The sequence below is a fragment of the Falco rusticolus genome, chromosome 4 (genome assembly GCF_015220075.1).
Source record: "Falco rusticolus isolate bFalRus1 chromosome 4, bFalRus1.pri, whole genome shotgun sequence".
In the NCBI taxonomy this organism is placed as follows: Eukaryota; Metazoa; Chordata; class Aves; order Falconiformes; family Falconidae; genus Falco; species Falco rusticolus.
Genome location: NC_051190.1, coordinates 47,710,336 through 47,729,350, shown reverse-complemented (window position 1 = coordinate 47,729,350; position 19,015 = coordinate 47,710,336). Strand labels below are relative to the sequence as shown.

Genomic DNA, 19,015 nt, shown 5'->3' with positions numbered 1-19,015 from the left:
GTCAGCTCCCTGGAGGTTTGAGGATTTCCAGGAGTACCATTCTGTCTTTTTTTTTTTTTCCTTTTATTTTTAAGTACACGTCTACAAAGGACTGGCAAGCCAGGACCCGACCGTTAATAAGGTTCCAAACCATCATATGCCACAGAACAGAGTATCACACAGGAAGGAAAAGGGCATTTTGGCTGTCCCAGGCACAGGACATTCACAGCAATTCAAGCTTCGTAAAAATAACCCACAATGGCACTATTTCAGTGAAATGCCTTATTGACAGTCTTGAAAATACTATTCTTGAAAAGCAGTTTACCATGCGTGTCAGGCCAAAAACAGAAAACGCAGCTTGAGATTTGTTACTCAGTGTGTTACTTGCCATGTTTGCACAAGGAGCGGAATAAGGCGTTTTTTAAATTTAGGGAATGTTTTGCACTAGACACAGTAAATACATGTAAAACCCGGCCTGGGTTGATCTTTTGCTTGAAAAATTTCAACAATAAAAACTGGGGAAAAAAAAGGAATTGAAAAAAGGTCAGAAGAAAAACCAAGAGCATGGGGTGTTAGTAATCCCAAGACCTCATTAAAGTGTAGTTCACACACTTGCAAAGGCCAGCACTGGCAAATAGCATGTCTACTATGTTCAGCAGAGAAGAAAAACACAAAACTTTGTTGGCAATGAAACAGACACAGCAACTGGGCGTTTATGGGATAGGTCTGTTTGATCAATTTACAGTACAGAAAAAAAAGTTTTCAAAGTTGAACATTTCAGCTTCCAAGCCTTACAGATCATGACTGGTGGGATTTACCTGGCCAGATTTAGACAGCCGTGGTGTAAGGAACTTGCACGCATGTTAGTCACTGCAGCTCTTTGTAGTTAAAGAAATGAATCACGCCCTTGCAACACCTTATTCCTCTTCAACTATAAAAGATGCCCAGCCAGGTAAACATTGACATTATAGACATCTAAACATAGCAGGATAAACCCCATAAAAAGAGTGTCTGTTTGTTCCAGCACCGCATGGGGTTTTTAGTTTGTTTCTTTTTTTTTTTTTTTTGTTTCCTTTTTTTTTATGTATTTGTTTGGGTTTGGCATGTATGCTATAATAGTACAACAGCATTTTTCACTTACTTACACAACTCTTTAAAGAGCAACAAAAACGCACTACAGACATGTTTGAGTAATGAATACACCATAATTGTAACGAACAATAAAAAGGGCAATCATACCACTCAAGTTTCGACTGTTAATTCTAAAATTTAGAGGTGCAAAAGGTTTTGAGGACACAATTCTCCCACCTGGCAAAAGAAAAAAAGAAAAAGCAGTGTCAGCTACCACCGTTTCTTCCAGTAATGACTATTTGACTATTTATTAAATATAACCCAGTACAGAGCCCTAGAGCAGCCCTAATAAAACTATCACTTGTCTATCACTAAAAAAAAAATTACTTAATGCTCATTCTGACAGCACCCAAAAAAGTCAATATATTAAGTCCTGCTAGGTAGCTATGAGGTGACACCTCAAGGATCACTTTAAAATGACAGATCTTAAAAATACTTTAAAAAAAAAAGAAAAAAAGCACATTAATTCTCAGTGGCAATTTACAGACATTCCAATTAGAAGCACAGCTATCTCACTCCTAGTTAGTGCTTTTATACACAAGCCCCCAAAGCCCTTTTAAACAAAAGACTGATAATCTCCACTTCGCAGCTATTGGCGGTCATTCAGGAGCCTCAGCACCTTCTGGGAAGAGAACTAAGGTTTCTCGGGTTTGTAAAGCGCTCTTGAACCTTCCCCACTTCTCTCAAGCCACCGTGAAGCAAAAGTTTTAAAAAAAACCCACTAAAATTACAGACAAGAGCTTAGGTTTGGGGATTTTACAGTTTGCAACAGAGCCCAGAAGTCACATTATTTACTTCAGCACAAAGCTGTACCATGGGAAGCCACAGCTTCTTTGTTCATGCCACACATTTTTCTTTCAAAAAATATTATTTTTGTAATTTCTACTATAACCAAATAAAATTGTTACTTATCCAAGAGGTTAAGAGGAAAGAAAAAAGGCCCCTCGGGCAACGTAACGGCCACAGAGGGGTCACTGGGCATGCCTGGTCACTGGTGTCTGCAACGCGACTTCTCAAGAAGCACACACGACACCCAGTGACAGTGTCCCCTTTTTAATACTTACTCGTTAATACCCAGTATTAAACATGACAACTTTAACTAGGAGAAGCCAGTAACAGAATCCAGTTACAGCAACTGGATATCCAAAGCCATGCTGAGGCCACCAGGAAGCTTTGCAGTCTTGGCCATTGCATGCTTTGTTGGTTCCAGTCACAGGTAAGGAAAGACCGGCAGTTCTTTCCCCCCCTACAGAGCTCTGCAGAGAGTCTGTACACGCAGAGCTACCTCTGAGTAATCAGGTAGGTTAGAGATATTAAGACAGGAGGCAAAAATTCCAAGGAATAACCACTGTGGTGCAGATGCTTGCCCGCAAGGCACAGAACGAAACCCACCAACCTGGCTTCTGACGGCTGTCACTAAGCCCTTGCCACCACCAGCTCCCACAGTAAGCAGGACACCAATGGAAAAAGGTTTTGAGTTCGATTTGTTACCTTCCTTCATGTTTGCAAATCGCTCCTTCAGTTGGTGATCCACCTCAGGACCAAAGGCAAAATTATTCACAAAAATAACACTGCAAGATAATGGTCTAGTTAATGAACAGGGACAGGCAAACGGCACCCCAGCACAGCTACCCCCCCACGATCACAGTCCCATAAAGCCTTTACTGCTACTTATGAAACTGAAAAATGCTGCTCGTCCCCCACTGTTCAGTGACATCCACCCAACAAAACCCTTTCTTCTTGCACAGTGCCACAAAGCAGGACCTTACCTTTCACATTCAGGGACACTGCCTGCAAAATTACATGTTTAAAAAAATTTAAAGGCACCCTCCTCCAACAGCTCCTCCTAGCATCCAGCTGAGTTTTGTACTGTAAGTTCCAACATAAAAACAATGCACAAAATGTTTTCACATCTCTGCCATGGTGAGGTCAAACACCAACACAGTAACTACCAACACACAGTAGTTAATCCACACATGAAAAGCAATACTCCCAACACAAGGCACGTTTCACCCCATCACTTCTTCACATGCTTTTAAGATACCAGAGCAAAATATCAAAATATATTTTCTCTTCTAGCTCTAAATTCCCCTGTAATGCAAAAAGACACTTGACATCTCTCAGCATGTTCTCCCTGACCTAGACCCAGCGCTTCATCCCAACCCACAACAGAGGAGCTGCATCTTTCTTTTTGGGTTAGGAAACCCAGTGAGGGAGGAGCTGTTCCTGAAAAAAACCCAGTCAAATAGAAACAAAAAACCTGCACGTAGATTGAATCACACAAATGATAAAAATGTTTGGGAAAAACGTAACACGTCACAGATTAAAAAAAAACATCATCCTTTTATTTTTAAGAGGATAGGCTTGTCCTTGTCCCTGGTGCCTGTCTCCTACCAGCTTGCAACAAGAGTCCTCAACATCTCTTGGAAGCCGTCAAGCACCATGCACTGATGAACTGCGAAAGCCTTTCTGGCATATTGTTTCAACACGAAGAACTGATTTCTTTGCAAGAGATGTGTTTGAAAACTCCCCTCCTAGTGCCTGCACGCACGAAACGTGTTCAACAAGGACACTGAGTTTAAGAGCAGCAGCCAAAGCTATTAAAAACTACGGATGAAAAAAATGTTTATACACCAAGAGAAAAAAAAAAGTTACTCTTGCTACGCCTTGCTCTTGGAAATTTGGGAAACCCTGCCTGGCAAGTAAGGCTAGCAGGGTTTTCTTCCTCCTCCTTCCCTCCGTGTGCCAAAAAAGAGGCCCTGCAAAACAGCCAAGCATATTAATGGGACTAGAAAACATCCAGGAAAGGAAGGGAAAAAGACAGAGCTTGCCAGATTGTATTTTTTTTAGTGTTCATTCTGGCACAATATTTTATATGCACATGACAAAAGCACAGGAGCCCCGAGCCCACCTTGAGTTCAGCCCTCTGTTCAGCACGTATTGCTAAGCCACAAGTACAGTTACTACAGGGATACTATACCGTGTGCCGCACAGCTTGCTCACACGGCAGCGCTCAACCACGTAGGACCGTGCCGTGGTACAAACGCACCCTTCCCTTCAGAGCTTCCATGCTCACGGGAAGGGGGCACTTCAACTTACTCCCTAAGGCTGGATGGCTCCAGTGCAAATTCATCAGACAATCTGCAGCCTCATTAGACAGAGCAGACGCTGAACAGTTGGCACACTCGGAACAAACACAAACACCTAACAGTTGCGGGCAAAAAGCTACTGGTTTTTGGATTTCTGTATCAGAGAGCAAGGTGGCTGTAGATCTGTAGGCATGCAGTTAGCTGCATACCACACAAAATAAACATCTACCAGCATTTCTGCATGCATTTAGATGAACCTCAGCTAAAAATTATATATATATAAATATATATATATAAAATTGTTCCAGGAAAGGCTGCACAGACAGCAGAGGAGCCTGCATTTGGAATAGCAAGCAACAAAGCTAAGCCCCACCATGCCGCAAGGTGGGACAAGTCTGTCCACAAATTAAACGGCGCCTCCAGAAGTTTTAACTGAGGTACATAATAATACAAAAATCATCAGCCTGGCAGATGCCTTCTTGATGGAGTACTCTTAAAAACAGTGTCTTGGAAACAATTCATAAATTGCTATAACGCTGAAGACTTTCAGAGAGCCCTCTTTGGCAACTGCCTCCCATTCCCCAACAAGGTCATAAAAACAACGACTTTTTCTTCCGTCCATAAGGCTGAAAGACTGCAAAGCCTTTAAAAATACAGAACAATATCCTATTGCTTTTCAGAAATTTACTCCCTTTTTGCTACCATCAGAAAGGAGTCTAACCCTCTGTACAGATCTTCACAGAAATAAGTCTTCAAGACAATCAGCTTAAATTAATTCCCAATTTAAGTTGGAACAGACTCACTTGGGCCTTTTGCTTTTTTTTTTTTTAAATGGAAAGTGAGCCTAGCTGTGTGTACCAATAGCCAAGATAACTATGTTTTGCTAGAATCACTGACACGAACTACGAGGATATGCAAAACAGAGGTTTATACTGCTCTGTATAACCAGAATTTATCTTGGATACACCCCTGTATGGAATATCATGGGACGTGCATTTAAACCCATTCCTCTAGTCAGAAAACAGGATCTAAAGAGGCCAGTATAAAAGTTGGCAGATCGACTTTTGGTATTTGCTATGGAAATTCTATATAAAAAGCTGGCCAGCCGCCCAATTTCCATTATACAAACTCCCAAACATCCAGTTCATAAAGCAGCATTCAATCGCTGTACTGTACCTTGTGTTTGCAATTCTCTCTCTCCATTCTTCTGAGAGGAAGTCACCTCTTTCCAGCTTAAAAAAAGACAAAGAACACAAAAAAAACCACACACACACAGATGGGTTAACATTGTTCCTTGCTGCTCCGTATCCCTTTTCCCCTGGCCAAGGCCAAGCATGCTGCACCAGCCCAGGGATGCTGCTGCGGGTAAGGCCAAGCAAATTCCTTTGGGAACACCGAGGGGACCAAGCACCCAGCTGCTCCTCGGCTCCCCACGGTGCCTCCCTCGCTGCTCCCGCCCGCAGCTGCTCTCCTGCCCCAGGGGCAGTGGGGAAGGGTCTCCAGCTTTCACCACTGCCCTCTGAAGACTGTGCTCCACAGAGGAGCCAGCAATGCTGTGCAGCACCCCGACCAGCAGCGATCAGCAAACCCCCCTTGAGCCCCTGCTGACTGCCCTGCTTCGGGGGGAACCGGAGCAAGGACACTCAGCACAGGGTCATAACTCAGGCTCTTGTTGCACCAGACAGGCATGCATCTGATTTTTAAATATAAAACTGGAATGCTTCTAACATTTTCAAGTAACATAAAGGGCTTATTTGAAAATAATTTGTTATGACTTCAGTGACTTATAAAGTACCTTTCTGATGAAACCACAGCCAGTCCCAGCTACACAACTAACACCCAGCAATGTTTTCTCAGTTGTGCTTTTGAAATGAGAGGGGAATCTACGGGCCATGCTGTTTCGCTGTGCCACAAGTAAGGCAGAAGAAGAGTTGGGGGAGGACGATAAGAGGAAGCAAGAAAAAAAATAATATGCAGCTGTATAATTAATGATGACGACGCACTTTGAACAAGCAAGAAAGATGATGGCTTATATCAGAACCTCAGGAACATCAAAGCAACGACAGTGACTGCTTAGTATCCTTTCTCTGCATATACTGCATCGCACGGAAAGAAGCGAGCGTTGCACATGCCAGCACTTATTCTCATTTAGTGACAACTCAAACAGAAGTGCCGGCACTGCAATGCAGACACACTCGAGCTACTCTCAAGCCTCGCTAGCTGAGCCAGGATCCCTGTCTCCGTGAAGCACCAGAGCCTGGTGTTTTCCACTGCAGCTTTCTCCTCTCAGCAGAGCAGCCCAGAGGCAAACCTGTCTGAGCCGCCGGGAAGGACAAAGCCACAGCTGCCAGCAGGACTGGGTTTGCTTCTCAGGCGGAAAGGAATTGGGGAAAAGAAGTCCAAATGCCCTGCTGCTACACACAAGACGGGTGGGAAAAGTGAACATTTGAGGGTTCTCGGGCAAGAGATCAAGAACTTGGCAAAGATTCTGAAGTGTTAGAAACTAAACGTGCTGAAAACAGCAGGTTAGAATAACTGAAGTTAAGTCAGAATTCTCTGTTCTGCCAAACAGCTAGGCTGAAATAAGATTTTAAAGCAGAATTACTACCTGTATTCTCACACCTACTGGGAAGGGATGCACGTTTTGATATCCCCATTAGAGTAAAAACAAACTGGATGTTGGAGCGTGAACTCAGAGAGATCCAACCTAACAACATACTAGTAGGTATTTTCAAAACCTAAAGCAGAAACTCAATGAGACATCAGAATAGTCCTAAGGAGTACTGACTTCCTCTCACCTCATATATGGAAACAATTTTTTTGAGTTCTGTTTGCCCTATTTGTAAAATGGAGACCATTTCTAGATTATTTTTAATACATAATTTTGTCTCAAAGTCTTATCTGTTCTTTAAATAGTTTCACGTTGAGTAACCAAGACACAGGAGAAGAAAACCCACATGCAAGGCAACTATATTTATTTTACAACAACTTTTGCAAGTTAGCTTCTATATTGCAGTCCTCCACACCACATGGTTTAATGTCCACACAAGGTTTTCATACACTAACGGGAGAAAGAAAAACATTTGAAAAATAAGGAAGCATGATTATAAAGCCACGGTCTAACAAGAGAACAAAGAAGCAGTGTAACATGAAACTATTTTCAAATACTAAGCTTCATATAAAGGTCTTGAAATCTAACCTAAATGGCTGTTCTACTTTATTTGGATCCAGTTACACTATATGTTTGTCCTGCCCATGTGGTCAGGAAGAACGCAGTTAAATCCAAAATCTCCATGCTTTAAACTAATACAACCCATGGAGGCTGAACACCTTTTCCCCCCTCGCCCCCCCATCTACTTTGGCAAGATCTAGCCATGTTACATTCAAACGAACCACAGCCCTGTTTAAGCCCATCTATTTTTGTACCGTAATGCTACCCTAGCTCATACTTAGCCAATAGTTGAGGGGAAAATCTCACCAGGAAAAATACTGGAGTATAGAAATAACCAGATGGTCAACTGTGGCTGGGAGAAAATTGGGGTTTTTTTTCCTCTCTGGAAGCAAGACAGTGACTCCTGGAACAGTGGTCTGCTACATGCAAAACAAAGTACAAGAGGTATTTAATTGACTGCTCCTGACACCCAGTTTCTTTGCCTACTCTACGTGGGGAGCAGTAATCAATACATGATGGCCTGAATGGAGGAAAGCAGAGCCTTCCCCATCAACTGACAACTGGAATCCAACAAAATCCCCCCCAAAATCCCAGGCAACTCTGTGGTTTACAGTAATTTTGAGAGCAAAACAAGAACTGGTAAGGAAACTCCAGCTCACTCACTCCTGGCCAAGGGCTGCAGTAGCTAAACCAGAAGAAACTGGTCCATTATGGCCACGCAGGGAGAAGGTGGCACACCCATGCAAAGCAGCGGTGACAGCGATGGGGATGCACTCAATCTCTTCCCACCAGTGTCCCCACCCCCATCCCGGTCCTCCTCTCCCTTCGAAACTTAATCTCCTTAGTGAATAATGAATGGAAGGGACCATCTGTAATGCAGATATTTTCATCTGATTAGACAATGCAGGAGCCCTGCTTTATCTAAAAGGATAATTAGCTCAGTGAAATCCGCTTCAGAGAGCTGCCAGCCTGCATTGTTTCTAAATTTAGAAGCCAAAACAGGTTTTTTTTATTCAGGTTTTTCAAACAGATAAATTTGCTCTACGGAGACTGCAGAAATAACGCTCAACGGCATCTGATTCCTCTAACTCTTCCTGTAAGTCGAAGCAAACCAGCAGGTCACCGCCCAGGGGGAAGCAACAAGAGGTACAACTCCAGCACCGTGCATTCATCACGTAGCAGAGCAACAGTTGATGAAGGTCAAGCCCCTCCAGCGCGGAGGAGGGCTCCATTCTCGCCCCAGCGCCGGGCTGGGAGTCTCTCTGGTAACGCTCTGTTTGACCGGCTACACTAACCCATAAATTCACACGCAGAATACGCCTCATTCCAGCAGCCTCCATGCAAACACTTGGCTCACAAAAACCAGTCATTTCTGCCTGGAAAAGTACACATGGTTATTTTTAGGTTCCTGTTCTTTTCAAAAATAACTAGAGGCACGAATCCAAACCTCCAAAATGTGGCATCATTTCAAAGCCACAGGGGACATTTGGAGGGCTTTTCAAATACCAAAACATCAAGCTTCCCGCTGAAATAGGGCATTCGAAATTATCTGGGACAAATAGATATCCTGCCCTCTCCTCAGCAGCAGGGCACTGTTCAGCAATGGAAGTTTTTAAATACCGGTGATGTCAGTTATCCCCACAAACCAGCAGCTGGTATCAGGCAACAAGAGACAACGAAACTCCTACACAAATCCCTCTGCTTTTGCTCAGAACTGAGATTTCCAGGAAAACAGGCCAGAGGGGGCACCCCAAACTCAATCAGAGACAAGCCTGTGAGCTTACAGACACCAGGCTCCCCCTGATTAATGCACAACAAAAATCACCGCTGATCCACGGAGCTGAACCACAAGAGCATCCTCAGCAATTAGAAGCTACTGGGGTTTCCTCCGAGCAGACAGCACACGTGCCACCAATGTCCATCCAGCCAAAATCCCAGCCTTTAGCAACGCTGACCTGTGTTCTCCTGCCTTATTTTGAAGACCTGTAGATGATTTCCACCTACCACTAAAACAAGCTTCTGTGGAACAGGGGGAGGTATTCTGTTATGACAACCCTGAGTAAGCAAAACCAAACCAAATCCTGGCCTTGTGCAAAAGCCCAACATGCAACTGCAGCTACCTCCAGCTCCGCTTGCTGAGACCTACTCTAACCTACGACTAGAAGAACGCCTTCCCCTAGCAGGAGCGTACAAGAGGTGGAAGGCACTGAGAACACACTGAAAACTTTCTTCAAGGGTACCCCGGGAGGAACACCAAAGCACTTTCCGCGACATGGCAATGGCAGCACTGTGCCCTAGATACCTGGAGATGGCTCCCATTTTGGAGGCCACATGAGGATATTTACAGTTAGAAACCATGAAAACCCATCTGCCTCTTAATTGCAATATCACTTTTTAATTCGATGGCTGCACATGTGCAGAAATTCCCCAAGAAAGACTCTCTAATTATCTCGGCCTAATGACCTTCGAAAAGTCTCCTGTTTCCTTCAGACAACAGTTTTCTTGAAAAGAATGGGGTAAGGCTAATCTTGGAAACTCCTCAGTTCCATGGGAAGAGAAAAAAAGAAGATAAAAGGAGTTGAAACAAAGTGAGATGTGTTGGAAGTGGGACATTCTAGCTCAACAAGCTGAAGCAGCTGATGATGATAAAAAAAGCCCTAGCAGTATAATGCGTTCCCTCTGGATGCAGAAGAGAAGACCTGCAAAGAACATGATTATCCCTAACTGGTCAGGAATTAGACATCAACCACCATACAACCATAGCACAGGGATGTAAATATTGATGTCAAGTTGAAATATTATCAGTTGAATATAAGAACTAAGGAATATTCTTATCAGAAACTGTTACTCTTTTGGGTTTGGGGGAATTTTTTTTCCAATTAGACTCATGAGATTGAACAGCTCATTTAAAATGAAACTCTGTTCATTTAACAGGATTATGAGATACGATTACCTACAACAGCTGGAGATCAGGAGACTTACAAGCCAACCTATGGTGAGCAACCTTTCTCCCACTCCTCTCACGCCCCAAAATGATCTTCCCACTCTGCAGCTGCAGCAACGACCCATTCTGCAGCTGTAGCTCTGCAGAAGCCTCAGGCACCCAACGTGCCTCAGGACTCTGTGTCACTAGCTACTGGAGAAGTTTAATATGCAATTATCACCTGCAGGTGACTACACAATGATGTTTTGTTTTACTGAAAAAATGTGCATATATGTGACTGCATATTTTGTATGGAACCATTTCTCAAAAGAGACTTTTTTTCTATGATTGTGGACAAAATCGAATGGAAATACACCTGGATGATCAGGATTTGTTTTAAATGTTGTCTCAGAACCTTGCTCAGCAGAATTCATGTGTCCAAGCTGCTGAGCTTGTTGCAGAGCTGTTAAGGGCAATCAACTGCTGCCTCACCAAAACAGTGCTAGCTACAAGACAAGACTTCACCGGCAGATCACTTTTCAGTGAGAAATCAAAAACCCATTTCTGTTGGAAACCTATAATTGTACTAGGCTCTTGGCTGTTAAAAAACACACGCACCACCCACAACCCTGCAGGCTCAACTCCAGGATTTATTGCTGCCTTATGTACCACAATTTTTACTTTTACAGCAAGGCAGCTGTTATGTGCATGAAGTCAAAACCACCGTCCACATTATTCAGACAAAGCTGCAGGTGTGATCCAAGACTTGTCCCCACTGAACTTCTGCCAAGCTTCCCTCCTCCAACACTTTATTCTTCTCAAAATATTTATTTTTCATCTGACTGCCTAAAACATTAGAGTGGAATCCACAAGTTAAGCTCTGCTGATGACAGACCATTTCGATTTGTGCTTATTTGACTTCAACATTTGGAATTTTGGGATCCCACTAAGCATTCTTCAGGGCCAAAGTTGTTTTCCAGACAGATAAAGATCCCAGGTTTTTAATTCCATGCCTTCCAGTGTCTTCTAGCTGTATTATGAGACATGTTTGCTCTGTTTAACAATAGTCACCTTAGAAGATGCTAAGAAGTTACTAAAGAAAAATATACTGTTTGGCAAAAGCCTAGGATGTTTGATGAAGCAATAAATTCTAAATAAAATCTGCCCTGTGTTTCTACATGTGAAAGACCAAAATCTATCATCAAGCATCACTACCACAAGGTGATAGGAAACTTTCCTTAAGACAAGAAGTGCTGTAAGTGTTCAGCTCTTCTCAGAAAAGCAGACTGTATGTTCAAGAGAAATGTTACTCTAAACACTTTTCAGAAAACAGTTGCAAAAGCCAAAGAACCTAGGAAAAAATAAGTAGCTTTGTTTCAGTATAGTACCAGACTCTGTCACTTGGAATGCACAATATGGAAATGCTCGCTGCCTACGGCAATCAATATGCTTTCAATATTTTAGTCCAAGTTCCTATCCTATTCTTTAAATTACACAGCTCGCAAGCAGAGTATCTTCAGTAACAATTCCTTTCATGTAATGCCAGCTGGGTGACACAATGGAAAAATGCCATATGGCCACTTCATGAAAAGTAAAGCATTCACAGTGTTTCCACAGCAGGAAAGAGTTAGCAGCCTGATATCAATCCTCCTACAAACTAGTCCCACAGCAGGCCCAGCATCCCTCTGAAGAAAATCACACTATACAGTAAAGGCATTTCAGGAAGAAAGTGCAGAGGCAGGTGGCACTATCACCTTATCCCGCCTGCTTCCCAAAGGGATGGTTGTAGCAACCTTCCTTACAAGATAAGCCCTCTAAAGAGCACTGGGGATCTCAGCAGACACAGAAAATTGGGAAACAACGCCTGGCCATCTACGACCTGCCATTTGATCCCACACTGCTGGAATGCTGAAAGCCATGTGGTGCAAACCATTCCAGTAACACAGCGATAATGGTTCTGTACAAAAGGAAAATGAAGAAGTAGTTCCTCAACTACTTGCTGGCACTTCAACCGCGGTACACGTTGCTAGCTGTGACTTCTGAGCAGGAAAGTGTCACCCAGCTTCTCTGGGCAATTAAGGAAGAACCTTGATCCATCCAGCCTCTTCCCTGACCATAGGAAGGTGGTAGGAGAAGCATAAAAGCATGTATTTTCAAAACTCCCAGTGGGTTCCTATTGTACTATGACTACGTACATTTCCTCATTAGAAAGTGATGAACTGGGGAGCAGATTTTCTTAATGACATTTAAGAGGGGGGAGAAAAGGAAAAGGGGAAGGAATGACAAGGCAGTGCACGACTCTGCACATGCTTCACACTACCATTACAGTGGAAAATATCCACAATGATTAAGTAACATTTGGAGGAAGGGGAAAGCTATTTCACCATGTGTCCCTAGCCACAAGCAGAGAGATCCTCTGTAAGGACCCATTTACTCCTCCTGCTCTGCCTCCACCCTCACAGCACCTAACTCAAATCCTTTCCAAATCAGAACTAACCACCCTCCATCCTCCCTGAGCCCACAACCCACCCCTCACACCTCCAACTACAAGCCATCTATCCTGTTAATTGGTCCTGGAGTTTTCTGCTCTAATCTCACAGTGCTGGTATTCATCCAGAACTTCAGCCCCACGCTCCCGTGTTGAAACCCCTGCCATCCCATCCTTGAAACACCTGCCATCCCATCCCCTCCCACCACCTGTCCCAGGAGAGCACACCTTCACCTGCCTGTAGAATCAAAGCTTCAGCTTTTGTTTCTAGCAGGAGATTTCAGAAACCCAGGAAGGAGCTGCCATTTTCAATAGTCTACACAGCAGAACCTCCACACCAGGCGGGACGGGGGGGGATATTTAATACAAACATACAAAATTTAAGACACATGGCAGCCCCAGTTAAAATTAGAACATTTTAGAAGAATATATCTTCCAAGAGCTTCTGAAAAGACCTGAAAGTACTCCCAGTAATGCCATATCACATCAAGCAAGTCAGAGACAAGCCTGGGAGGATGTCTTTGAGAACACCATCCTCGGGATCAAGATAAAAGCCAGGAAGCAGATATGACTCATACTGCTGCTTGGCTGGTGAAAGGCTGAGGAGGACTTTGCAAATTCTGTACATCAGCATGGACCATAAAGTTTTTCAGCTGAATTTCACTCACTGTGTATTCTGCATGTTTTTTCCCATACCATTTCATCCACTTTCTGAACTCTCTGTCCATCGTCTAGAAAAGGGAGGAAAAACAAAACCACCGATTAGGATTTCTCGTGTTACCAGTTACACCGCAGTAAAAGAAGATGCAGCTCTGTTTGTGGATCCCCAAGACTTTTGTTTGGTGGGTCTGGCATTTTTTGCCATTAACACTCAAAGGATAGGCAGACAGACAACTACTGTATGTAGTTTAGTTTCCTTTAAAAAATAAAAACAACTTTGCTTCATCAGGGCCAAGTCAAAGCTGGCATCTTATTCTCCCCACACTTTTCATCAAAGTTACATGTTATAAGCAAGGCAATCTGAGCTGACAGTGCTCAGCACTAAAAATGGCGCAACCTTAAGTAGCTACTGTGTTGTGGTACATAATCCCACAGCAAGTAGGAGGCACTGAATGCAGCCCAGTCTAAGCCCAGATAGCAAAGGAACAAACAGGATAAAGACAGGTCTGCCAGGGTGAACGAGAAAGCAGAAAGCAACATGCAAGGCACTGCAACAGCGAATGGAAGGAGCATCACAGCTACTGGAGCAACCAGGGAGAATGGGTCAAAGCACATCTAAACAGCCTGGGGCTGCGGAGGAGGGAAGGCCTGCTGCTACCCAACCAGGTCGCTGGCACTAGTTTTCCATTGCCCAAATACAGGAGAAAGGAACCAAAACCCCCATACATCCAGATAGCTTCGTGCCTTACAAATATGCACCTCCAGAGTCACAAAATCTTGTCCCCATCTGTATAAACTGACCGTGTTTAGCACAGGTCATCAGAGTGGCAGTGAGGGTCCAGCTACACCTATTCAATACATTTGAAAATGAAACTCAAGTGTCTCGGAAGACCGGAAAAAAACCCAAACAAAACAAAAACAAAAACTCCTGAGCTTTAGGACTTGACTCCACCTATGGGAGGGCCCAAATTTGGAGGTAGCAGGCAGAGGAGATAAGGGAGAGCAGCATAGCAGGAATTCTGGCTTCACTGACAGCTTGGAGATGGTGAACACCTCCATCAGTTGGTCAATAAAACAGTGTGTGTTGACAGATGTGTTCTAAAATTCTTTATGTTTCTAAAGCACTCCAGAACTCAGTAGGATAACTCACAAAAATCTTCACTATTTTCATACACTGTGTGAACTTACATTTTAATATTTTTTTAAGACAACTTCACTAAAAATCCATAACGTTCTTCCTCCTCAGCTGAGGCTTTTCAAAGTCATCTGCATTAATTATCATAGTAACCAGAGATGTGTTGCCACAGCCAATCTTAACTAGAAACTTAATCCAATCCCTTCCACAAATGTTTGTCAGAGATGGGGAGGAAAACTGGTCCACTACACACAGCACAAGGCAGATTAGCTGTGCACAGGCAGCTTCACATGTTCTGACACTGCAGCAGCTGCTGAGTTGTTAAATCTGACAGGACATTGTCTGTAACCAGAAGAATAACACAGTATATTTTGTTCGTCCAGTAATAATGAAATAACTTATGAAATACTGGTGTACTTCTGAAACTATGAAATACTGGTGTACTTCTGAAACTGAAGGTACCCCATGTGCTCTTAATACTCAATTTGTGGGTAACTTTTTTTTTTTCCCTAATCATTTTCACTATAACCTTGTGTTTGCACAATGACATAGAGGGGTATTAGTGAAAGTGAGAATTTAACTTTCCCTCTTTAACACCGATCTTTAAGTTTACCAGTAAACACAGACAAGAGTCCAGACCTTGCAAGTGACTACCTAACAAGACCAGAATGCTCACGCAGAGGGACTGCAAAGAGTACTCCAGTTGGAAATTTCCACTGGGTCATGGCAGGAAAAACAAAATAGGATTTTTAGATCCTTGTCTGATTCTCTTTGCCACTGTGTTTACGCATTTTTGCCCACACCACTGAAAAGGAGGATCAAGGATTTTTTTCTCTTCCCCTCCCTTCATAAGGTATAATTTTCTAGCCCGTACAAACTGAGTCAGCTTGTTTTAGCAATATGGAGGGTAAGTTTCTGTTCAGACTACTGAAGAAAGTAAACTTCTTATGGTAAGGCATGACTAACCTCTATTGTTTGCTTGCAGCTCAATTGCCTTCCAGGTTTGTCTTGGAACTGATTATCTTTGTGTCTCCCCATTGGCACAGCATTAGAAGTGCAGAGAAAACTGTCTGTCTGACTAAACATTATGGTTTTCTTACAATAAGACTTCATTTAGGTGCCTGCTAAGCACTTATTAACCAGATACAGGCTAATTGACGAGGCCCGTGTTGGGTAACAGTTTAATAACTAAGCTGAACTTCAACTCTAGAACATTAAAAAGGGGCATCACTACCATAAGCAGAAACACAGCCTTTAAAATCTTTAAGAAGGTTTGTTTGGTGAATTCATTCCTAGACTTGCTGAACGCTGTGGTCTCTGGAAGCCCTGTATCGGAGCTATTTCAGACACTGAACGATCGCAGGTGTCCAGGAGAAGCTTACACTGCTTCCCTTTGAGCAGCTCCTATGCCATTATGCTAAAACAGCGTTACATCTCCTAGTCCTGACACCACTTCAGAACCATGCCAATGCTCCTGTGCACCCTGTGAGCACTGCTAGCAAATGTCCAGCCAGACTCCTTTCCCCAAGCATGCCCTGCTCTAGGTCTCACTGACCTGAGAAGCAAAATCAGCGAGGGCTGAAACTCTACTTTTTTTTCCTGTACAGCACTTAACAGGAATCCTGAACCACTTAGTGAGCCTTCAAATAAGGCATATGCACACAACTCCAAAAAAAAAAAAAAAAACAAAAACACCCACACCACCAAAATACCTCACCTCAGCATATTTGGCTGGAATATCAGCTTTCTCCACACCGTAGTGATGTTTGCAGTTTGTGGCTGCAGCCACTTGAAGCACCACCTGACCCACACCTGCAGGGAAAAAAAAAAGAAAAGAAAAAAACCAAAACCAAACTAACAAACCTGAGGACAAGTTTCAGTAGAAAACCACTGCAAAGGGAGATAAGAGCTTTCAGAGCAAAGGGCAGCAGGAAAAAAAAAAAAATAATAATCAGGTAATCCGTGGGACTAGGGTTCAGGGTACAACGTCACCCCACAGCTGCGTCTGACAGTTCCCGTACGAACCTGCCTGTCTCTCAGCTGAAAAGCAGATTCAAGGCAACGTGCATTACTGAAGTCCCACTTCCCGACCAGATGTGCAATACCAAGAACCTGTTTTTCAGTAAAAAGGGTTTACATCCCAACTAGAAAGTAAGCAGCACAATTTCACTTTTCTTACAGCAAAGTATTTCTAGCATTGTGGCTCTGAGGTTTACATTTTTCAATACACCGCGCTCTTTATGACAAGAGCATACAACTACAACATTTACCACAATGTTTGTATTGAAAATTATTAAAGGCTACTTTATTAAATCCTACAGGCTCATTTCCACAAATTCACACAGGTTTCAGAATAGCTGCGTTATAATTTTTTTAAAACTGTATAAGCATTCCTGCAAACCTACAGGTTTTACATTGTAAATCACTACCTAATTAAGTAAATGAACAGTTAAGACAACCCCTACCACATCCCAAAATAAATACTTGTTGGTCACACACCTACGCCATTAATTTAAAGACTGGTTATAGTCTAGCAATATTTATACTGGTTTTCACCATGAAATGCAGCACAAAGTCTGAGAAGATGTAAAGCTTATTCATATACGAGCTACTTTAGAATACTACGTTAGAAAATATTATAGGGTTCAACACTCAAAATTTCAGGAGCAACCACTACGCTGGCAAGACTGAGTCTTACTTCAAAATGCATGATTCCCATCACTCCAAACTCTACCTGCATAGATGCTACCAACAGTAACCAGCTACTTTTTTTCCTACACCTCGCCTGAACACATTCCCTGTGCCCCCACCCCAGCTTATGCTAAAATGACAAAAAACCACTCATTAGATTTCTCTCTGTATGGGCAACCCGCATTTTACCCACCATAGAGCAGTACCATTCCACATTTGTTAAAGCAGTTAATTAAGATTTTCTTCAAACATCCAATATTCATCCACAGGACGTTGATACATCGCTTTTCGTCTCTGACTAACACAAAATGGGTTCTTGTCTCACCCATGCACTTCATCACTCTGCAGATGACCATATGGGAAACAAGAGTGGATCTAAGAGGAGAGCCCATTTCAGAAACAGAAAACATACTGCTGTTTTCCGTGCCGCTGGCTGCCGGCGGCCAGCGGCACTGGTAATTGCAGGGGTGGAACTCCTGCATTTAAACCATTACCACTATCATGTTGTCAGGCACAACGAGAACTCTAGTGCTGACAGGGTTTTTTTGGTTGCTTTTTGGTCTTTTCACCAACTCGCATTTTGCACACGTATGCATATTTCATACGCATGCAGGTAAGGATGTACAAATTTATGCAGGGGGAGAACCTGGACAACCAAAGATGTGAGGCAGAACTGTTCTGCTGTTTCTTATTTCTGAAGAGCAAGGAGGACAAAGACTAAAGGGACAATGAAGAACACACTGCATTGTCAGATAGCATACGATACAGCGTAAGAAGTTGTTAATCTTGTCTGTCTTTGCCTTTTCTCTTTGCAAGAACTTAACTGCACTGTAATTGCAGTTTGCCTAACGATGATGCATACCTCCACAAATTCCTCCTGCAATGAGCCACATATTCATCCCTGGCATCTCACACAAACTAACAAGAACAGCCCCAGCACCCCAGTGGGGGGCTTAGCCCTGCTGTCAGCCTCTGCCAGATGCACATCGTTATTGGAAAGGCATCACATTTACTGGTAAAACTAATATGCTATGACAGCGTTTTCATTTATACTGCATGCGATACTGCATTGATTACAATTTACAAAAATTGAATGAAGTACAAAAAAGAATGAAGTACAAACTCAACAACTAACTCCTGGTTTTGTTTCAGCACTCCAAACACTAGAAGCCAAAGGCTTCTGAATTCAAACCGTTCCTTACATACAAGCTTTTCAGACTGAGTTTTTAATCTTGGAGCTTGACCAGCAGTATAAAGTGGAGAAGTTAGCAATAAAAACCTGGTTTTATTTCTGACGATAGCAGGTAAAAGTGTCTAATATTTGAGCTTGTTACATGATTAGCAGCCCTACAGGACTTCAGATATGATCTTTCTCAACCTTCCTGAACAAACAATTGCAAGCATCTATGGCAATTTTTTTTCTTCCAGATGGAAAATAGTTTGTCAGGTCTGATGTCTTTCCAAATGTCTCATCTGAACATAAGTCACTGAAACAGGAAATTTCAGACATAGGTCCCACCGACGGAGGCAGGGGGGTTAAAAAAAATAATAATTCCCTGACTGAAGATGTATTAAGTTTTGCAGGGGATGGCAGTCCTGCTGTATTTAAATTCAAAATGTATTTCGGGTTTACCAACTGAATGTATTTTGAAATATTGTTTTCTCAGAAGTCCTGTATCATACAAGCAACAAAACCAAAACATACTTCATTTAAAACTTTACAACCATCCAGTAAAAGGGAAAATTC

At 42.8% G+C, this 19,015-nt stretch overlaps 1 protein-coding gene across 8 annotated transcripts in view; it reads right to left on the bottom strand.

The window, feature by feature from the left end:
* Positions 1-19,015, bottom strand: part of DOT1L (DOT1 like histone lysine methyltransferase) — a 76,627-nt gene that overhangs the window by 32,843 nt on the left and 24,769 nt on the right. For all 8 annotated transcript variants that reach the window (XM_037384366.1, XM_037384367.1, XM_037384369.1 and 5 more), the window contains 5 exons: positions 16,295-16,389; positions 13,451-13,513; positions 5,376-5,431; positions 2,602-2,681; positions 1,219-1,287 (listed from right to left, as the gene is read on the bottom strand). In XM_037384366.1, the coding sequence (XP_037240263.1) occupies positions 1,219-1,287; positions 2,602-2,681; positions 5,376-5,431; positions 13,451-13,513; positions 16,295-16,389 (363 nt within the window). The remainder of the gene's footprint in view (positions 1-1,218; positions 1,288-2,601; positions 2,682-5,375; positions 5,432-13,450; positions 13,514-16,294; positions 16,390-19,015) is intronic.